The sequence below is a fragment of the Phaethon lepturus genome, unplaced genomic scaffold (assembly GCF_000687285.1).
Source record: "Phaethon lepturus isolate BGI_N335 unplaced genomic scaffold, ASM68728v1 scaffold19060, whole genome shotgun sequence".
Taxonomy (NCBI): domain Eukaryota; kingdom Metazoa; phylum Chordata; class Aves; order Phaethontiformes; family Phaethontidae; genus Phaethon; species Phaethon lepturus.
Genome location: NW_010510036.1, coordinates 10261 through 31844, shown reverse-complemented (window position 1 = coordinate 31844; position 21584 = coordinate 10261). Strand labels below are relative to the sequence as shown.

Here is a 21584-nt window from a genome sequence, read left to right as displayed (position 1 = left end):
CCTAGTTGTTATTTAAACATAGGCTGCTTAGAGATGGCCCTCCCTAAAGGGAAAGTGTCAGATGTATTAAAGAGTAGATGACAATTATTTTGGCCTGCGTTGACTATCTCACATCACTTATAAATCTGTACATGTTCTATAGGTGGTAAGTGTCTGGACAAGAAAAGCTAAGCTTAGTACCCCTCAAAATCAAAGGAGTATTTGGAGCTGGGCTGCTAGTGAGGCCCATTCTAGAGATATGCCTTAAAGCTCAGCCCCAGCCCAGATAGGTCTTGAAAATTCAGTCTCATGTCACAGGGTCCTAACTGGGACCATTTAGAATTCCGAGAAAGTTTATTTATTCCATCAATGACAGTTGTAGCATTGAGCCACAAAGAACCTGCTATACCCACACACTTGATGAAAGGGAGGTAATCTCATAGGATGGTGAAAGTTCATTTTAGGGCATATAAATGCTCTGTAAATCAGTCTTGTATTGGCTTGCTCAGTTTTTCTTATTTGGAGCCATAGGTTTACGTGGGCTCCCTGAGAATTGATTAAATTTGTTGGGTTTAACACAATACAGTTTAAAATACAGACCAGTATAACAGACTGGTCTTATAATACAGACCAGTTCACAGACTGGTCTTAGTGAGGCCTTAAAAGACATCTTTTGTAGCATCTGCCCTAAAACCTGCAAGAAGGAAGATGCTAGCACACTTTATTTATGTAGAGTAAGTAATTCTGTGAGCACCAGAGCTAGCAAGCTGGGGCAAAAGGACTGGTGAAAGGAATTCACTTGACTGTCAGCTCTCATTGCTGAGCTGCCACACAGCTCTGCAACTTTGTTCTCATTCCTGAGTCCTGCAAGGGAGTGTTTGTTGTACCAGGTTAGCCAGTGCCTCCTGGGGCAGTGTAAGCATACTCATGACTTAGCCAGTCTTTTACCACCCCACTCCGACCCTGTGTGTCCAAATCCGTGACACTTAATGTTGCAGGACATTATGCTGATAAATCACAGGTCTAGATTAATTATAATGAAAAAAACCTCCACGAACTCCCTATGTTGTGGTGCATATTTGATTTGTGTCAGTTCAGCTGGAGTTGTCAGGTATGTTATTGTTTCTTTTGGCTTAAAGGAAAATGAGAAGTGAAGTCATCTGTTGCCAGAGAAGACATGACAAGTCTGACAGCAGCGAGCCGAGTAATGCTCCTAATCGCTTGGCATTGTTTACTGAATTGCCTGAGGAAAAGAAAAGATGTTTAAACAGATGGTTTTCTGAAAGAGCTCCACAGATGTTGGGAAATAGAAACATAAGTGTTTGTATCCCATTACCTGAAGCTAAGAGCACAGCCTTTGGGAGCAGCTTAGATCTTGGAGTTTATGGAATATGATGTTGTTCAGGTGGTGTTAGCAGAGAGGAAGCTACAGAGTTTTGAACCATTATTGTAAGAACTGTCTTTTTGTTACATTCAGCTGACTTATCATCTGTGACAAGGCATGGGTTACAAAAGGAAATGTCATGTTGCCGTGAGGAAGTGCACATGATACTAATGTGTGTGAGAGCATCTTGTTCAATCTGTTTGCCCTTTTTTCTATTTACTGCTTCTTGAGGGCTGCTGTTAACTGTCCCTGCCATCACCTAGACACACAATCAGCACCAAAGAGAAGCTGTGCTGCTGCAAAAGGAGAAAAAAGGGGTTTTTGTTTGTTTGCTTGTTTGTGTTTTTTGTTGTTTGGTTTTTTTTGGTGTGGTTTTTTTTTTAAATCTCAGAAGAGAAACACTGAACCAGGGAGAGCCTGAAACTGTCCTGTTGAAAGTCCTTAAACATCACTTTGGATGTGTCAGGAAGCATGAAATAAAGTCTGCACCAGAAGAATGGAAGCAAACATACATGATGATGATGCTTAGTTACTGAACTGAGATTTTTTTTTTTCTTGCAAGACTCTCAGAAGGTTAGGAAATAACCTTGTCGTATTTTTTCTGAATTTAATCTGGAATAGAGTATTTTATGCTTAGCACTTTTGAAATGTGCTATGCTGCCATTTCCTTTTTTGCTTAGTATCTGCTCTGTAACCTTCTATCAACTTCCTGAAGACATTTTTCACTTTGGAGACTGATTTGAAACAGGACTAGCGCATAAACAAAATGAAATAGAAGAGTAGTTTGAGCTTACTTGCACTAGGAATGAGACTCTTCCCTGGGCATCGCTCAGCTAGGGCTGAAATCACTGCTAGGTGTGGCTTTTGCAGAGGTGCCCAAACAAGAGGCAACACCATCACTCCTGTTTCAGATGAGCTGTTCATACAGTAGCAACATCGCTTTTCATCTGGAGGGTAAAATGCTTGCAGTTTTGATATCAATCTGATTTTGCTTATTCAGGCAATAAAACTAGATCCAGTTTCAACACATGTGCTTACCAGTGCGTAGACGCTTTGCTGAACAGGGCTCTGCATGCTAAACCCGGTGGCTCACACTGCTATCAAGTGATGTGGGTACTCCCCATGTCAGCCAATTGGAGCTGATGGGGCAGAGGTGGGAAGAGCCTGAGCAAGTGCCATGCATAGCCCCTTCACAGAGGGAGATCAGCATTTTGAGAAGCAAGAGGAAAGAATAAGAACCGTGGCTGAATTCCAGCCACGTTCAAAATGTGGTATATGAAGTAGAGCCAGGGAGCACAGCAGTGTAGGCCTAGTACTTGCTAGTGTGCTAGAGAAAGTAAGTGGTTTATTTTACATTTAACTCAAGACACAGCAATACGCAAAGGAGGGCTTAGTTTCTGTTCTGTTATTAAGACTGTAATTACATCATCCTTGCTAAGACATCTTCCAAAGAACTCTAGCAGCTGAACACAAGCTCCTTTACCTGCATTGAGCAAATCACCTGCAGGTAGCTACATATGACCGTACAGAACACAGTGCTCACGGCTCACTAAGCAAAGGTTCCCAGCTTCATTACAGAATTTATCATCTGCTTTCTTTTTCAGGAACATCTAGCTCATTGTGATGATGGGCCAGACTTCAGCTTGTCCTTCAAACAAGATCACAGAACACAGACCAAGCAAATCCGTTCCTCCCTCTGGAATCTAGCATACAACCAGTTAAAACCCCAGGAATGGAAAAAACTGGCCCTGTTCTGGAAGTTCACAGATGAACAAATTAAAGCTATTGAAGAACAATGGACAGGTAACAATATCTGCATGGCTAGATGTAATATATAAGCTATAAAAACCACAAGGCAGAGTTGCTTTTTAAATTATGTATCACAGATACACGCTGGCCATGCTGCTCTTATCCAAATTATCAAAAGGAGTGGTGAATGGACACAAGCCTCATCCCTGGGTCCTGGGAAGAGGTGCTGTAGAAGTACAGGCCTCTTCTGTTCTCCTTCTTGGCCTGAAGGAAACTTCATCTCTGGGAATCAAAAACAGGAGCAGTGAGCAGAACAGAAGGGTCTTAAGAGCCGGTCACACTGCAAGTGAGGGCCTGGGGAACTTTGTGACACAGGAAGACCTTGTTCATGCTCTGTCTTCACAGCTACCATGAAACAGCAGTTTCTGGCATCCTAAGTGCTGGGAAAGCAATATTTCTATAATATGCATTATACTTGTTTACTACTACTACAGGGTATATTTATTGCCACATGTTGAAGAAAAAAAAAGGAACAAATTAATTTTAAGTAGTATTAAAATCCTCCTCTGCCCTTTACGGAAGCCTTAAAATAAAACTTTTTTGTTTTTTTTTTTTTTTTTAAACCTTTATAAGTCTCAGTCTCCATTTTGCTTCGAGGTGAGAAAGGAAGTAAGAGTAAATGAGTAGGTTTTAAAACCTCTTGGGACTCTAAAAGCACAAAATACACTGTTTCCAGCATATGGAACAGACAAATGCTTTCTGTATTGCATAGGGGAAAAAAGTTATAAGGAACATGGAAACAGAATGTTGCTCATCTGGTTACATGGTATATTGCTGGCTCATCAGAATCCTGTCAAGCATATATATGAAGACTTGGTGGAAGCAGGATTTCAGTCTTTAGCTGGTAAGTTGTTGTCTCACACTGTCCTCTGTGAGACTGCAGTGCAGTGCTGAGGTGCCTGCTGGTGCTGGGAAGGCGTGACTATGGTGGAGCTGGAAGACACTCTCTTCCTTTCTGGGAATCTGCCCTTGCTGGAGGGTGAGGTTGCTTGAAGAGCGTTTAAGTGAGACTTGAGATTTCTAAAGGAAGATTTGTGCTAACTTTGCTTTCCCCTCCCTTTCTCCTGCAACCACAGTTGAAATGTGTTCACCCATCCTTCACTTAGATTAGCCTGAACTTGTAAAAAGCAGAGCAGTTCAAGCGAGCATTTTCTCCTCTTACTTTACAGAGAAGATCAGAGCTGCAAGTAGCACTGACATCGACTCCAGAAAATGTGCAATTTCATGAGTTCATCAATAAAACATGGCATATATGATAGAATTACATGCCAGATGGAAAGTGACTTTCAAATACAAATAATTTCTTTTCTGGAAACAAAAACCTATTTTCAAGTCTATGACTTTTTCCAAGCCAGAAGAATTTGCACATCTGAAATATTTGTTAGTTCTTTCTCATATGCTTGCTATACAATGATTTAAAGAATTTAAGAGTGAATGGCTGGCTGGTAATCTATGACTATACTGCTAAGCAAGAACCACCCCCCTACAATTTCTACATCTGGCTTAACATTGATACGCTAGTTCTGTAATGGAACTGCAAATTAAGCTACTTTGTGTTTGACATGAAATGCAAATGAGAAGTTTTCTACCTGAAAGAAATTAAACTTAGTAAGTGAAAATTACGTGTATAAATTAACACTTCCAGAAAAAGGTTGGCACCTGGCCTCATTTGGGATTCAGGGTTTTATAAAATCTTGCTAGGATTATAGTGTTCCTGTCTAAAGAGGGCTTTTCTCTTGTTTAATTAGCGCTAGGATTAGAACAAGTCTTTCTTCTTCGGCGTTTGATTTATGTAGTGAAAATAGACAAAAATGTCATGTCTAAAACCATGTGTGTCTGGCTACAGAATTTTCCATCATGGCATAACCTTGTATAAGTCAAAAAAGAACATTTGATATTTCATACTTAACAGGTCTTCTTCATATTTTGAATTAATATTTGGTAGTGTCTTGCTGAACATATTTAAAGGTTTTCTCACTATTGAATATATTTCATATCTGAAAAATTATGTAAAATGTCTATTTTTATAGTCTATAACAAAATAGCAATAGTTTTATCATGTAATGGAAGAACTGAATTGCCTTGTCTGTCTACATATAGCTAGCATTATTTTGTCCTGAATCTTATCGTTTGTACTAAAAAGATGATGATCTGTACCTTAGTCTGAAGTCTTTTGCCTAACTGCCCTCTTGACATGGCTGCAGAGCATCACAGGAATATGAAGAACAGACTGGTAAATCTTCCGGTTTTGGAATTAGGGATCTAAGATCACAAATCCTTAGATCCTGACAGGCATGCATCAAGTTCTGCAACATTAGCACCCTGGGTGTGAAGGCTACCACCTGCTATTCTTCATTTAAGTAGAATATCCTGCTGCTGCAGGATAGAATTAAAATGCATGTTAAGTACACTTAGTTGCACAACCAACTAAAAGTGTATGTAACAAAAATAAATTTCACTTTCACTTGAAAGTAGATGTTAGTAATGTTGGAACTAAGTAAAGAAATTCAGTCAAAAATCACATTCTATCCTTTATTTAAGTGTGCAAAAGATTCCTTAAATAAAAAGTGTTTATCTTAATAAAATAAGTTCTCAAATAGTTTGGACGTAGAACAGCATTTCAAGTTCCATTTTCCTCTCCAAATGTTTACTATAAAAGCACTTTTAGTTTAAATTTTTTTTTTTTTTTTTTTAGAAAAGAGTAGAAACATGATACATACTTTAGGCCTTGCTACATCAAATCTGGAAAGACTGGGAAGAGGTTTAAATTGTACCTTGATAAAAACCCCCACCAGTGAGACAGACAGTCGCTCAGTCAACCACTTTTATTGACTGAACACTGGTATGAGTTTGGCCCTGAAGCATTCGCCCAACTTGTCCTGCAGGTCTCCCAGTGGTAGAACCAGAAGAATGGAGTACAGTTCGAGGATATTTAGCAGCTGTAGCTTGGGATATGGTTTGCTGAAAAGTAATCAGATATATCATAACACTTAACGGAAACAAAAAATCTCATTAAGATAGCTCTGAGTGAGCTGTAGTTTAAACAGAAAGATTTGCAATCCAGTAAGCTGAAATACACATCTCAAAAAAAAAAGGGGGAGGGGGGTAACAGACTGGGTAATTTTCTTCCTTCCTTATCTCTAATATACTTTTCAGAACATAAAGTGCTACACTTCCAATTTACTAGGTAACCTGAGCTTTTATCACCTCAATCTTACTTCAAAGTTGGTTTGCTTAGTTTTTTTACCAAATTGTTCAGAATTTTCCAATGTAGTGCTAATTTAATCATGCCAACATTCCTTTTGATATTCAGTATTTGCTATGAGGAAGTCTCTGAAAGGTTTCTTGTCTCTGAAACGAAAAGGTTTGCATTTAACAACAACGAATTTTCTGCCCAAGAAACTAGCCACCTTACTGCAACAAACAGTAGTCATTCTGCTTTTAATCAAGGTAAACTCTCTCCCCCATCAGATTAATTCAAGAGAAATACTTCAACCTGATTGTCTTCACTCAGGCATTTATTTGCAGAAAGAGTACATGGAATATACCCCTGGGACTATCATATTTATTACACACCAGATGTGTTGCAATACAACAGTGTTACAAGCATAATTCTGACTTACCTGAGTGACTGGATGATGTTTTTCAACAATGACTGAACTCATGGGTGGAGCAACTCCCATCACTGCTAAACTACCACAAATTCTGGCTTTTTGTCCCATATCAGCTCTGCCCGTGATTCGAGCAGTGATTGTTCTTCCTGCTTTCTGTTGAGCAGATGTTATTACTTTTGCCATGGGCTGCAAATAAAGTAAGTATTAGCTTGTAAAAAATTCTAGACATAGTATTTACAATCCTGTAGTGTATCTCCTTAGTTTTATCAGCCACATGCCTAAATGGAACATGGGATGTTGCAGGTAATCCAATTATGGTATTACAGGACTGAATTTTCCCAACCTAGTTGCAATCTGGTTTATTTCATCTTTTTTCACTCGAAGTATGAGATAGTGTTTTGAGAAAGTGAATTCTATCCTGAGGGGAGTAAGGCTAATTTGATAAAAATCAAGCAGCATGGACAGCTTAGCTTTGCTCCCTGGCTCCACACTCGGAGTGACAGCTGCAGGCACTTCTGTCACCCTGGAAAGTCTTTTTAGCAGTGACATAGCAGACAGGAAGAATCTTCCATGTAGTAAAATGTGGCATCTTTCTCTGACAGCTGGTAGCAAACTGTATCCGATGGGAAAAGGAAAGAAGAGCAATGCAGAAGGCAGTGAAGAAAAGTAAAAAGGGCAGTTTAGCAGCAAATACAGAAGAGGGAATGAGAGACATTTCAAACAGTGGGATGCTAAAGCAAAGCATATTCTTTCCAGAACAAAATGGTATCACAGGAAACACCAATTGTTCCTGTTGTGCTGTACTTAAGTTTATGTGCACTCTATTCTTCACTCTGTCATACATCCCCCTCTATAAATAATGTAAAATTGCTCCTAACATAAATGGGTTTCTGTAACATAAATGAGCATTTGCAAGCTAATGTCCTTACACAGCTATGTAAACTCTATGGCAGTTTCCTCAACTACATATTTGTGTTGCTCTGAAAAAATGCAGAAATAATGATACCCAAACAAGTATTAGTTATGATTATGCCTTAAACAATAAAAAAGTTAATTTTAGGATGCTACCAGTTTTTGAGTTGACGCCACACCAGATCCTGTAGCTGTGCTACTGACGATTACTGGAGAATCAGAATCTAGCCTGGTCTGAGAAGTGCTTGCATGACCCAGGTGGGTAGAAAACTGTGAATGAAACCAGAGTTTACACAGAATGAGTATAACTTTCTAGAAAACACAATTTTACTCTTCAGATAGCCAGTTTTTTGATTATTCCAATTACCCTCCTTAAATTTAAGTTCTTGCAGATATTTTATCTCTAATTTTATTGTCTTCTGGGTAATTTAAAACTACTTGTCTAAGAATTGTAGAAACAGTATGAGTAGCATTTGATACTGGTAGAATGAAAAATCAGGAAGAGGCAAGCACATCCTCTGTCCTAATCTGTACTCTAGTGTGAAATTGTTTTACAGCGGCAATGTTTTCAGCATGAAGGGCAGGTCCAGAACATCCAGGCTACTGGATAATGATCTGGCTAAGCTGACATGACAGGACAATAAGCTGAGTTCCCTCAGTGTCTATACATGTTACACTTTCGCAAAAGAAGCTTCAAGTCAAGCCAGCTTTTCTTCTGTTGGGATTATGTTAAGCTTAGTTTTTTTGCAAAAAACTCTATAGTTTTTTTCCAGAAAGAACGTTAGAGAGCAACTTCTGCTTATTATAGTGACTTTGTCTTCATTAGTTTAACGCATTTTCACTAAAATAAAAAACAGGGCTTCATTAAAGTAAAGCAAATCACAGCAGCTGTGCCCCAGTCACTTTATTTACACAAGGTAGTCTGAACGTACCTGAGGTTTCTTTTCACACTTAGACTGTCTTCAAATTCCTTCAATTCATGGATTATGGTATTTATCTTTAAAAAGCTCCAACCGAGGAAGTTCGTTTTTGTCACTAGCAAATACAGTTCTGTTCCAGCTACACACTTACCATGTCTTCCAGCTGAAGAGCAGTTGCTGGTGGAGGTGGTGGTGAGGGGGGATTATATTGCGAAGGAGGTAGCCTTCCTGCAACAACGGTACCATTATCATTTCTCCTACTTCCTACATCTATTATTAGAAACACAAAGTAATGCGATCAGCACATAATCTAGCAAACCCTAAGGGGGAAAAAAAGAGATAAGTCACAGTAAAAATTTTACTATTCCTTTGGGATTTCTGCATAATCTAATTAAAGGAATCAGCCTGTTCTTTATAGGTGTGTGTATTTATATAAAAACTTTCCTTCATTTGGCCCTTCTTTTCAAACTCTTGGAAACAGTATTTTCCAAAGGGCTTATTTCTGTATTATGCCTCAACATGCCTATGGCACTTGTCACACACTTGTAGTGCAAAGAACTGAGGTTCTCCATAGTGCTTGCCAATACTAAATCCAGTGTGCAAGAGCTGCTTTTACGTGAAAAGCCAAAATCCAGTTCAGGCAGAGAGCAGCAAAACACAGAAAGACCATATGGGACTTCTTCAAGGGCATAAGATCCTTAAGGAGGCTCACTGTCAGTAAAACAAAATGTTATTTTAACTTTCCTGAAAACATACTGCAATTTCAAGGAGCCATAAATCATGCTTAGCAGCATCTCATCTCCACATACAATGGCTGGACATTATATACACACATACGTGGCTGTAGAGCTGGGATGATCTACGGGTGCCCTAGAGCCCTCATCTCCCCCCACCAGCTGGGTAAGCCTGAGCTTGAGCAAAATCCATTCAGGATTCTTTTGTCTTGCAATGCAGACATCCTGGGGAGGTTAGATCTGCAGACCTAAGTCCAAAATCTTTTCCAAGCAGTTTCAATCTTTCCCTTTAGAATACAAACTTCCTTAAAGGAAGCAGAGAGAGGTATTCTTATTTACTCTCCTGTTTCTGAGGCAAGTGATGCTAGCAAAAGGGAACTTTGCTCATTCCAGGGACTAGAGTGACACCATGTGGTAGTTGTGGTTTTTAAGGGGGTTTTTTGTGTGTGGTTTTTTTCCCTTGAAGTGAGAAGGAAAAATATAAGGAGGTAATTCAAATTGGTGCAATACTCAAAGATTTTCAGAGGGAAAGTTGAAAGCATGCCAGAATATGCATTTTGTAGATACATAAGTATGTAAACGCACATTAAGCTTAAGCACAGACAGGACCAATGCATAGTTACAGAAAAATGAGAATTGATCTATGTTACTTAAAAAAGCAATGTTACGATTTTTAAGTAAAAAGCCATGAATTCTTTTGGCTTCAATGTTCTTTTAAATACATAGAGGTTAAAAATAATCTAAGTATAATAATAATAATAATAGTAATAATAATAACAACAATAATAATAGTAATAATAGTAATAATAATAATAATGAGACCAGTGGATCAGAGTATCAGAGAGATTTTAGACCATCAACATTGACTCCAATTGTTACGGTCCCATTAAGATTGTGATACTTGCACACTATTAATAACCTACATTACAATGTGCATTATATGTATGTTATTTGTATATTGTATGTATATTAAATGGCCATTATAATAACCTAATAGTAATAAATCTGTAAAGGGATCAAATTCCACTTTTATTTCCAATGACAGTAGGTGGCACTGCAGCGTTCATATAAATATGTAACCACTGACTCTGGCACATGGACGTTTTAATGTCCACATATTAGAAGACTAGAACACATCACAATAATCATTTAATCTGATATTTGAAGTCACCCAACATCCTCATTACTGTTCTGTTATACCTGAGAAATAATGCAAATAAACTGTTGTACAACCATATTAAATAATTATGTACCTAACTTCATTAAAAGCACCGCCCGGCTGTAGCAAGAAAGTGATAGTGTACCTGGGGCACGGGACAAGGTGGTGCAAGAGGCAGTGGAAAAAGATGGCAGGCATGAGACCAAGGACAACAGAGACTGTGAGATGTTATGAAGCCTGATGAGGACTACAGTGACCACAGGAAATTAAAAAGCATGATGCTGGGCACCCAAAAAGTTGGGTACAGGCACCCCAGCATTGTTCAGCACAGCAAAATCTCTAGCTTCTGTGCCTGTGTATCATAGTAAAAATCAAGCAAAATATTTGGTCCATGAACTGCAGGAGTTGGTCATGGCAGCTCTAGAGCTCAGTTTTCTTCATTTCCTTCCTACTTACCATCTTCTTTACAGGTTTACAGAAACAATGCTTTCCTATTTCACACCACTCGGTTACCCATCAATATTTGGGAGACTCACTGTTTGTTGCATGTTTTTGGAAAACAATAAACAAACAAATATAAGATAAAGCTTCAATAGAGAGTTCTTAATTTATAACACAATAAAAAATAAAGTACTTGGGCAATCCCCTGTAACTTTATTCCCAAACATAGTATCTTCAAAAAAATCATTCATTCTTGACTTTCTGCAAATACTGAACCTATGTTTTTATTAGCCGCAGCTACTGCACTTAGCCAATGCCATATTCTAGTTTTCTAAGCAACCTCACAAACACCGTATATGTTTAACAGGCTCTGAGAGCTGCTCAGGTAAGTATCCTCTTAAACCTTCTTCAGGTTTTTCTTTCCTCTTTATATCTACATTTTTTGGGAGGAATTTCTCTGAAGTAGTTCAGAAAATTCTGGTATGAGATGGTTAAGTTTAGCAGTTCAAGTTATTTGTGTAAGGCCATTAACAACTGCTGCCAGTACAGCTGGTTGTTAAGCCATATGTACAGCTGTGACACTTCTGCTGGCACAGCTATTTTCTCTTTAATGTAGACTGCTGCACCAGCATAATTATGCTCCTACTGCTATAGATTGTCTTACTCTGAGGGGGTGATTTCATTACATCAGTAAGGGTGTGCAGCTCTTTCCCGTGTAGCTGCACAAGTTTTACAAGTGTGCTGCTGATGTAATTACATTGGTGTTTCCTGTTCTGGCACAGAACTCCAACCAAATACAGAACCTGTGAGATTTACTTGCCCTTTTTGTATTAAAAGGCAAGATTAAGAAAGAAGGGAGAGCTGCCTGGGTAAAGCAGACACATTGCACAGTGAGATTCCAGAAAACAGAAGAGGGTTTTCCAGGATTTCCCCCTCACCCCTTCCCATAACCTGGGTGCTGACAGAATTCTGGGTAATCTTCCACAGTATTTTAAGAAGTTTGCCATCCCTGGCTTCTGGTGCTGCCTTCAGCTGCAGGTTACCACCCTCACAGCAAGGTGGGATGAAAAGAACATGCTCCATCTTTCAACTAGAGCAGTACAAAGTTTTCAGCATCAGAGTATTTCTCAACATATTCAACAGTACTTTTTAAAGCAATAAGAATCTGATAAACTCTATATTGCCACAAGTCCTCATATTAAATAAGACAAAAGTGAGAATATTTTAAAACAAACAAACAAAAAACCCCAACAAAAACCCACACATACTATCAGATTAGAGCTGCTTTTTACACTGACCAGGATCTGTCCTACTGTCCTTGCCCTGAAACATGGTCATTGCTTCCAGATTCAAAGCACATACACCACGCATAAAGGCTTTCTTCATAGTGTCTTCGTATTGTTCTCTTTCACTGTGTAGTCGCAGAATCTCAGCTTTTGTCTGTTCCAAAGTAGCAGTTAGCTACAAGAGAATAAGGAAACAGCTGTCTTGTACTTCTGAATCAAACTACAAACACATTCCTCAATTAGCATTACAAGTCACTTACTGTGTTTACAAAGACATGTATTTTCAGTTCAAAACTCTCTGGTTCACCACAGATGAACAGCTACTTGTCATTTCTTTCTACTACAGCACATTATTTGTACTAGAGCACACCAAAGACAAGAGTGTATTCAAAAGGACTGTCAGACCCTACCTAACCAATTAGGCAGAAAGTTATCTCTCAAGTTTTTGTCTTTTAGAAGTTAGGCATCTGGCACAAGCTAGATTTCCACAGGAACATGGATTTGCCCAACAGAACAGTAAGTGTTCCCAGAAAAGTATTTAAGCATGGTGTGAGTTGTCATCAGCAATGTATCTTTTCTAGCTACTGTAAAAAACTGAAAATGTTGAGAAGAGACAGACCAAGTTACCTTTGTAACTCACTACTTGCTGTTTTTGTGCTGGTAAGCCAGATTTGGTAAGCCTGTTCTTAGAATTCTAGGTTTAATTTCTTGGTAAAATACAAAGCTTTTAAAATGTGTATTTTAAAACTTTATTTACTTACTCTGCACCAATGCATACATTGATAACTTCACCTTAAGCTCTGAAAATTTTTTAACAAGTTTAATTGGTAAGTTGAAGGCAAAACCAAATTTAAATTCAGCCTTTAACAGTGTAGCTGTTCGAGGAAAAAATATTGTACTCATCATGATCATTCATAATAATAATGGTCTTCTATTTCCACTGCCTTCTTCAGTAAGACCTCAAAATGCATAGCCAGTATTAATAGCGTACTCTTAGAAAACAAATAACAACCCTACTGGTGGGAAAACAGAGATTTGTCTACTTTCAGGAATTCCAATTTACTTCACCTTTGCATGCAGATCAGCAACACTTTATATCAGATGCAGGGGGAAAAAACCATAATAGAGATCTCAGACCTCCTCAAATCTTCTTGTGTACTTAGGATCTCTGTTCTGTTGGTAAGTCCTCCTGTTTTTCAAGTTTGCTGAGAAACAGTTATCTTAGAGGGATGGGAAGTGAGGGATTGAAGGACAGAAAGCTTGAAAAAAGAAACCTTGTTTTACCTCTGCAATTTTGGCTTCATAATCATTGGTGAGCTGAACACAGACATCTTCTGCCCTTAACTGACAGGCTTTTGCAACTTTTTCTTTCCATTTTTCTTCACTAAGAGAGCGCCATGCTGTCCATACTTTCTTCATCAAAGCTGTCTGGAATTGTTTGTCTGCTATTCTATTTGCATATTCCTTAGGAAACAAATATAGCCACATCATATGTAAACTGACATTTCCTAAAAATTTAAGTACTCAATAGAGTGTGAATAATTGTTTTACAACTTATTACATAAACCACAGTAGGAACACCTAAACTGAGTTACAAGTGGCACAGTGAAGTGATACACAACATAGCATCTGCAGCTCAATGTTTCTTCCTGCACATGTCACGGAGCATTACTGTCCCCAGTATGAGAAACCATATTTGTGAATTCCTAGGTTACACAAAACAGTGTTTTTACTCTTAGTTTAATGACAGTTAAACAATAAACTCACATACATAGCGTAACCATGCATGTGTGAAGCCATTTAGTGGGTGGAACATTTTGATTCACTGCAGGAACCATATAAAATCTGCAGTTTCAAAGTTTGCAGATGATTAGCATAAAGCACCTATCTTTTTAATAAATTAAAACTTCAGGATGCTTTAAAAAGTCCTTTAAGGCAATTCTATTATTCCATGCTTTTTCAAAATAGTCACCAGCCAATGTATTTTAGCATTAAGTTATTTTTTTCAGAAATTAATTAAAAAAAAAACAAAAAGAGCCGAGTAAAAACCAGACTACAAATTATTAGTAAATTCTAAGATGGAAGGGAAGGAAAAAAGAAAAGGTTAAACCTCTCTGCAAATCAGCAGGGTTTTGGATAGCGTCAATGAACTTGAGTCTAGACAGGAATCTGTACCAATGAACAAAGGTTCTGCATACAGCTTCTCCTTTTTAACAACCTGGAAATGGGAAAGGTTTGCAGTTTTGACATGGGATCCTTCTTTTCTGTCATACCTCACTGAGTAGACTGTTAGATGCCTGATGCAATGCCCAACATTTTGTGTGCAACTAGGTCTTAGCTATTTCAAGTTTTGGCAACATGTAGAAAAGAGGGCAGCTGAAGTTTTAATTGTGATAGTGGCTTTCCCAAAAATGTGACACTGTATCATATGACTGTTCAAATGTAATGTGTTTCAAATTTAGGTAGAGATTCCCTTGGCACCTACTTCAAAACGCAGATACTGTAAACTATGGTGATTTGTTCTCAGCTGATCACAGTAACTGGAGCAATATAAGACAAGTATAGGTTTGATTTCCAACCCCCATGCCAAAAAGTATTCCGACAGCAGTGTTATTTTTAGAATTGATGTTTTCAAACTCTTATTTGACATTGTCAAACACATCAAAATATAAACACTGTCTTTTCTTCAAGCTGTAGCAGGAACTCCAGCAACTCTGACCCTTTTGAGTTCAGAGGTTTCATTTGCATTGCATTTTTATTTTGTGTACATACCTCTTGTTTGGCTTTAACATGCTGAATCCGCCACAGTGTAAACTTTCTCATCAACTCTACTCTCTCCTTTTGCCTCTCTAATGCTTGGGTCAAATTAGTAATAACCTGCAAAAATATTTATTAATGCTGTTTCAATAGCCATGATCTTTGTAAAGTCAAACAGAATGTACTTTATGCATCAGTTATTTTTCAATTAAAGCATTTGCTTCTAACAGATGCTTTCTACTAAATCTCCCCCTTAGCCTAATCAAGCAGGAAACAATAATCAGCGTTCAAATCAGGAATAAAATTCCTGTGGCTTCAACACTCAATCTGCGGCACTTAAACACTGTGACCGTATAGTTTTAGGAAAAGTTCAACTGAATTGTTTTTTCATCCTACATCTGCAGGCTTCTGTGCTACTTTCTAATAATTAAATGTTACTGTAGCATAAGATCAGAATAATCACTTACTTGCTAAGACAATTTTGATAGATCAGGAACATTTATATTAAAAGTCTGCTTTAGTGCATTATTAATTAACTGCAGTGTAAAGAAACTATTTATCTGCAGAAAGCTTATTCAATTTTCTGAACAGAATAAACAAGCTAAAGAGTTGCTAAGAACTAGAAAAATTGTATTAAAAATGGTTATTCTCTTCTAAAAGATCTCATGAAAGATATCATATAGGTTTACAGCAATCAAAACATTTGAGAGGCAAGGTTGCCTGCCAGACAGAGAATGCACTTGGGGAATTCTACCACCAACCTCTAAATATGTTTTAATTAGTATACAGAAACAGCTGAGTTTCCCAGATTAAAAATTAGGCCAGGCATGATGCAAACTGGGTACACCAAATCACAGAGTATTTCTCTATATTTTTTCCTACTGCTTAAGCTAGTTTCTGCCACCAGTCATATCTGAGCAGCTCCAATGGGCAACACTGATAAATGTTGGGACTCTTGGGAAGAACTTAAAGTTACTATAACTACTGCATAAAGACTGTGAAGAACAATATTTTATGATTTAATATGCTAATATGTGTTAATCTGTTATACTGCATATGTTATATGCAATAACTATTGAACATACATTAATTAAATGAATGATACTCTAAAATAAATTTACCCTTAAATCAACAAGGTTATTTAGCAAATAGTGCAAAACTCCTATTTTGTTTCAGTACAGAATATCATGCAAACTGTTTCAGTCAATCTTGAGAATGTTTAATGAAATATTCCTAGGCAAAAGCTTGGTTTCTTTAAATTGTTCAAAGTATCAAAGTCAGAAACAAATAAAGGTCAATTTGATACATTTGAAGTAATTTCAAGCTGATCTGTCTATGTTTTTAAGTATGAGGTTTTCATAATACTGTATTTTAATAAATTTAGTATAAGCTACATTGCTTACATATGACTAATTCTAACTTTGTGCAGTTTCAGAATAACTGAATAGTATCTGCTATATAATTAACAATGACTATCTAAAATTAGAAGTACATTAGCATAAATTGTCAACAAATCAATAAGAAAATAGAAAGCAAAGGTAATAAATATAATTAATTACTTTTTCAACAAAAGTGTCCTACACTAACATAAAATATCAACTTTAGATGCTGTGTACCTGTTAATACACACTAGAAGTCTTAGCCTAAATACATGTTTGTTATTTGGCATACTTTTGCTGTTAAAAAACATTTGTGAGGTTTCCAGTGTGAAAATAGGAATATACAGTATTCATAATATTTTGATTGACTGCCAATGTCAGAATACACCGTATGGCTCAAAACTTGCTGTGATACATGGAAGCACTGCCACCTACCGGTAAGTCAAATAATTTTCTGTTAAAAAGAACTTTTTTTGGAAACAGAACTATGAAACTGGCTGAAGAATTAATTTCTTTGGTAGTAGAAAAAAATACTGCTTTCAATGTAGCATGGAGAATTATAGTGTATTAAACATGAGTGACATACAGTGATACCCAACAGAGTTAGATATGTTTAAATGGTATACACTGAAGTAACTGTGGTTCTGCACAAATGTAGTAGTTAAATGATATTACACCAATCCTGTTCTTGTGATGTTACAAAATTTGTATTTGCTTGGTCTGTAAGATTAGACTGGTTTCCAAATGGACACAAAACATCGCCTTCTTCCATATTTTAACTTCCTCAATAGGAATTTTTAAAATAAAGGTAAATAAGAATTAAAAAAATGAACTCCATTAAGTGTTCTCAAGTAGAAAGTTAACAATTCAGGATAGCAATAGAAGGATTCAATTACATTATGTGATTGTAGGGCTGCCAAAATTTTATATCAATTTCCACAATTCTAGTTAATTTTGAACTTATTGACATTGTTGATAGCAGAAAAGTGTAACTTGGAGACCTCAAATGTACAAACCTAACAATTTGCACAAATGTGCGGTTCCTAAGAATCCTAAAATAAGATTATTTACTTAGGACTCCTTTAACATTTACGACACTGATGCTCATTTAAAATTCAAGAAAACAAATCTAATCATTGAAAAACTAAAGGCTTTTAAAGTGTAAGAGCTAACAGACCTATCTAAGCCAGTGTGACCTTCATGGAAGAAATAAGGAACAACAACAGACCCTAGATTTAATAAGCAGACAATACAAAATATGCATATACAACACATTAGATTTCCACTGTTAGTATGGACAATGTCATTAGAAACAATTATTCTTTTTCTATTATACAGTATAAATATATTATTTTACTTCTCTATGTTACTTGCTGCAAGAAGAATTTTGTTACTCAGAGATGGACTCAAAAATTCAGTGTGGATATTTTTAAAAAGAGAGGAACTGTTGAGTTATGAAATTGAACTACTACCTCATCTTTTCTGCCAATAGATATTTCATAAGTATGTAGTAACTCCTTCAGGTTTTCCATCTCATTGCTCAATTGTCTCACGTGTGCAGTGTGTTTCTCTTTTTCTTGTCTCATTTGAAGGTTGTGATGTTCAATCAAACTAAGCTTCCATTTTCTCAGTTCAGTCAGAACATTCGTCTGAAAAGTTAAAGGTATGACAGTAGTGCAATTAGTAAAATTATTCCCTCCTCCCTAATCTTTTAATCTTAAAACACTTAGCAATTAAGAAGACACGAATATTTACAGTGATGCCTTCATTACGTAGGCTGTTTATATCTATCAATATTATCAGACATAATGAACTATTGCATGATAATAATTGAACATCCCCAATGCAAAAAGTTATTCCAAAGTTCTTGAAACAAAATATTGTAGTGCTTATATACAATACACAACAGCAACCACAATCAATAAGAAAAGCACCATTTCCCAGTGTAATCACACTGCAACTTTCCTGCACTTTCACTTATTCTACAACACAGTAACATCTGTATAAGATTTTTAAGGATTCCATGGAAAATAAATACCTTAAGGCTTCCACTCCAGAGATCAAGTATGTTTTCTATTTGAGTTACTTTTTCATCAGGTAAAGTTAACTCAGTTCCTGTGGTTTCATGGATTTCTCTTGGACCATGTGTGGACCCTTGTGAAGAAGTCTCTTCTGCAAGAACAGGGCAAAGTCTTTCCATATTGGCCTCAGAAGCCTCCTTCACAGATATTAAGACTAAAAATGAAACAGTGATTAAAGATTGATACTCTGGAAAGGCTAACTGGTCTGCAGTCTGGATGGAAATCAGAAGCCAGGCATTAAAAAAATCCCACCCAAAGCCCAAAATATTTACGTCATCAGAAACCTCCTTTCCCCATGTAAAACAAACAAACGAATTCAAATATATGCCTCCAAGATACAAGTATATTTCAACCAATAGTCATATTGTAACATTAGTCAAATCAAAACTACTCCTCCCTTAAAGTGCAAAATCTTTTAATGTCACTTCATGTTAAAGAGGGTGCTCACAGCAAGTACCAAAAAACCAGCACTGACAGAAACAAAAAGCATCTCAGTAAAGAATTCTTGTCAGTTATCATCTCCAGTCAAAAATCTAAAAACTTCTGCCATTTTCCTTGATGAGACTGTAAATTCCTGAGTCAGGGGCCTTCCCTTTTTGCATTTGCAACACAACCTGTGGGCATATTTCAATGTTGGTATGTACCTGTATCCATTTTCTTTACAGCCTTTAATTTAATTTGCTCATCTAATTAGATTTTAAACTCTTTGAGAAAGGAAATCTCTGCTATGAATTTATGTAATGTCTTACACAATAAGGCTTCACATTCAGGTGGTGTGGCTAACTACCACTGCAATAAAAATTAATCCATGCCCAGAACCTAATGGGCATATGTTTCAGTTCCAGCTGATGGGAAGAAAAAAAATTATCTAAGAATAAAGAAGTTAATACTTAAGTAAACATAGGAAATTAAACAGTGTTTCATATTTAGTTACTCCTTACAGAAAATTTGCTATTTGACTTGACAGCTGAATAAAAAAATTTGGAAAGAGGGTTTCGCATATTCCTGGCATTAACAACAATCAGGACAACTTCAAAAGAATACTCTCCTCCCTTCATAAATGGAGAGAGGAAGCCTCCAATATTTTAGTCTTCATTTCTGAAAACAAAGATTGTCTGTACAATTGGTTTCATAGTGGATGGGCACTATTTTTTGGTACAAGCATGCAGGGATAAATGTAACTGTTTGTCACAAAGCAGTATTTTCAGTGGACACTGGAAATGTATGTTTCTAGTTTATTCAAGGCCGAGCCTGAAGGTTGACACTCTTTTACAGTCACTATCACCGTTCGGTCTCCTGTCCAAAGGAAGTGAGAAGAGCTGTCTGGCTAATACTCTGGCCCATCAAGTAGGTTGAATTGCAACTATTACACTTATGCTCCAAAACAAGATGGAGATAAGGAAGAAATGCGATGCAGAGGCAGTTACAACCGCTTTTTGGTGTTTCTCCCAAGGTCATATAGAACTACACATCATAAAATTACAATCAGCTTGAGCTAAAGAAGCCCAATCTAACATGTCGGTTCTCTAGACTAACTTCCCTACCCCATTACATAAGCAGAAGACCATAAACAAATTATTCCATATCACACCAGTATATTAAGATCAGGCTCTAGCTTTTTGTCATTGTTTCTCCTGCAAATGAAAGAAGTATGGCTTAGCTAATGGCAGAATTTGAATAGTCATTGCTTGAAAAGATCTCAAAAAATATGACATGTTAGACAGATGACCCAGACTACTTGAAATACATCTAATTTCAGTGATGAAGAATCTGGCTGGCCTTTGACAATATAAAACATTTGACACTGTTATTGTTAAGTATTCCCAGTTCTGTCCTTCACCACTTGTTCCCATTCTTGCACGTCACTTTGTTCTTCCTTCAATTGTGACGCTGCTGTAAAATGCATGACAGTTTGTTTTTATTTTTAAACTTTTATTATCTGCCCTATGTACAGATTATGCTAACTCAGCTTCCATTTTTCTCATTTATCATAGGATGTATCTTTCACTGAATCCACTGAGTGTATCTGTTACATGTTTGTATCATCATCTCATGGAATTTATCTTGGCCTTCAAGTACTGCAATAATGTTCTAGTTATTAATTTCATTCTTATTCCCAATGCTCTCCTTCTGTAACCTCTATTCCTTCCACTGCATTACATGATGCCATTCAGTTACAGTGCACTAAGGTACCTTAGGGCATAGGACTATTTGGATATGATAAAGTATAAAAATGTACTTCATTAAATAATCCCCACATGCATTTATTCTGACAAATCTCTAGACCATATTCTTGTTTATAGCAGAGGTAGTCAAATTAGCTGTTTTGCCAGATTTATATTATCCCAATACTACTGCTTTGTTTTTTTACTGTGTTCCTCTAGCATCTGACTTTTTCTGCTTTTATTAAGTAAATAAGCTCTGACAGACTGTTCTTGCACATGATCTGTTACCAGGCCAAAGCTGAGGGTAGCAATCTGCTAAAAAGTATAATTTTTTAAATTATTCTTCTCAGAAGTTTACTAGATCAGTACCAGGAGTGGTAGCCTGAAGCTAAGGAATTTTCCCACTGTTTGGGTATGAGTCATCATTACACATCTTTGCGACAAATAATTTACTGTTCCAGTCTTAGTCATTTTCAAAATCAATCAACTAAACTGGTAACAGGAACAGGAAATTAAGTTTTAGATTTCAAAGTTTAAAAGCATTTGGACATTGAATTGAATAGTACAGCATGTTCTATTCCAATTATTTTTCTTATTTGACTGCAAGCTTTTAGTGAAGATATTATATATCATTAAATTTACTGCAACAGACAGAGATTACCACTAATTAGACTCCTACTGTCATAATGGAAACATTCACTTCAGTTTCAAAAATCTGAGAAGAAAGTGAAAACGTCAGACCAAAGAATACTCCACAAACAGAACTTCATTTCAGAAGGCAGCACATGGCATTGGAAACTGCTGGTTTCAATACCAACATGACATGGAGAATGGTAACAAACACTGCAAGCTTGAGAAATTCTGCAAAAGACCAAAGTTTTAGGTATTAACTCTATACCCAGCACAGACATGCATTTTGTTTTACAAATTTATAGAACACTATCCAAACAACAGCATTAGAACT

General features: G+C 36.8%; 2 protein-coding genes across 2 annotated transcripts in view; one reads left to right on the top strand and one right to left on the bottom strand.

Moving 5' to 3' along the window:
- The window catches only part of ANKDD1B (ankyrin repeat and death domain containing 1B), a gene marked incomplete at its 5' end in the record, with an annotated part of 15296 nt that extends 10896 nt beyond the window's left edge, over positions 1–4400 (top strand). Inside the window, 3 exons of the mRNA XM_010295735.1 lie at positions 2968–3166; positions 3885–4016; positions 4342–4400. Coding sequence (XP_010294037.1) covers positions 2968–3166; positions 3885–4016; positions 4342–4400 — 390 coding nt within the window. The remainder of the gene's footprint in view (positions 1–2967; positions 3167–3884; positions 4017–4341) is intronic.
- Positions 4401–5961: 1561 nt separating this feature from the next.
- The window catches only part of POC5 (POC5 centriolar protein), a 22490-nt gene continuing 6867 nt past the window's right edge, over positions 5962–21584 (bottom strand). The window contains 9 exon segments of the mRNA XM_010295724.1: positions 5962–6133; positions 6796–6972; positions 7855–7968; positions 8770–8888; positions 12251–12413; positions 13523–13702; positions 15011–15115; positions 17847–18023; positions 18413–18609. Coding sequence (XP_010294026.1) covers positions 5984–6133; positions 6796–6972; positions 7855–7968; positions 8770–8888; positions 12251–12413; positions 13523–13702; positions 15011–15115; positions 17847–18023; positions 18413–18609 — 1382 coding nt within the window. The 3' untranslated portion in view covers positions 5962–5983.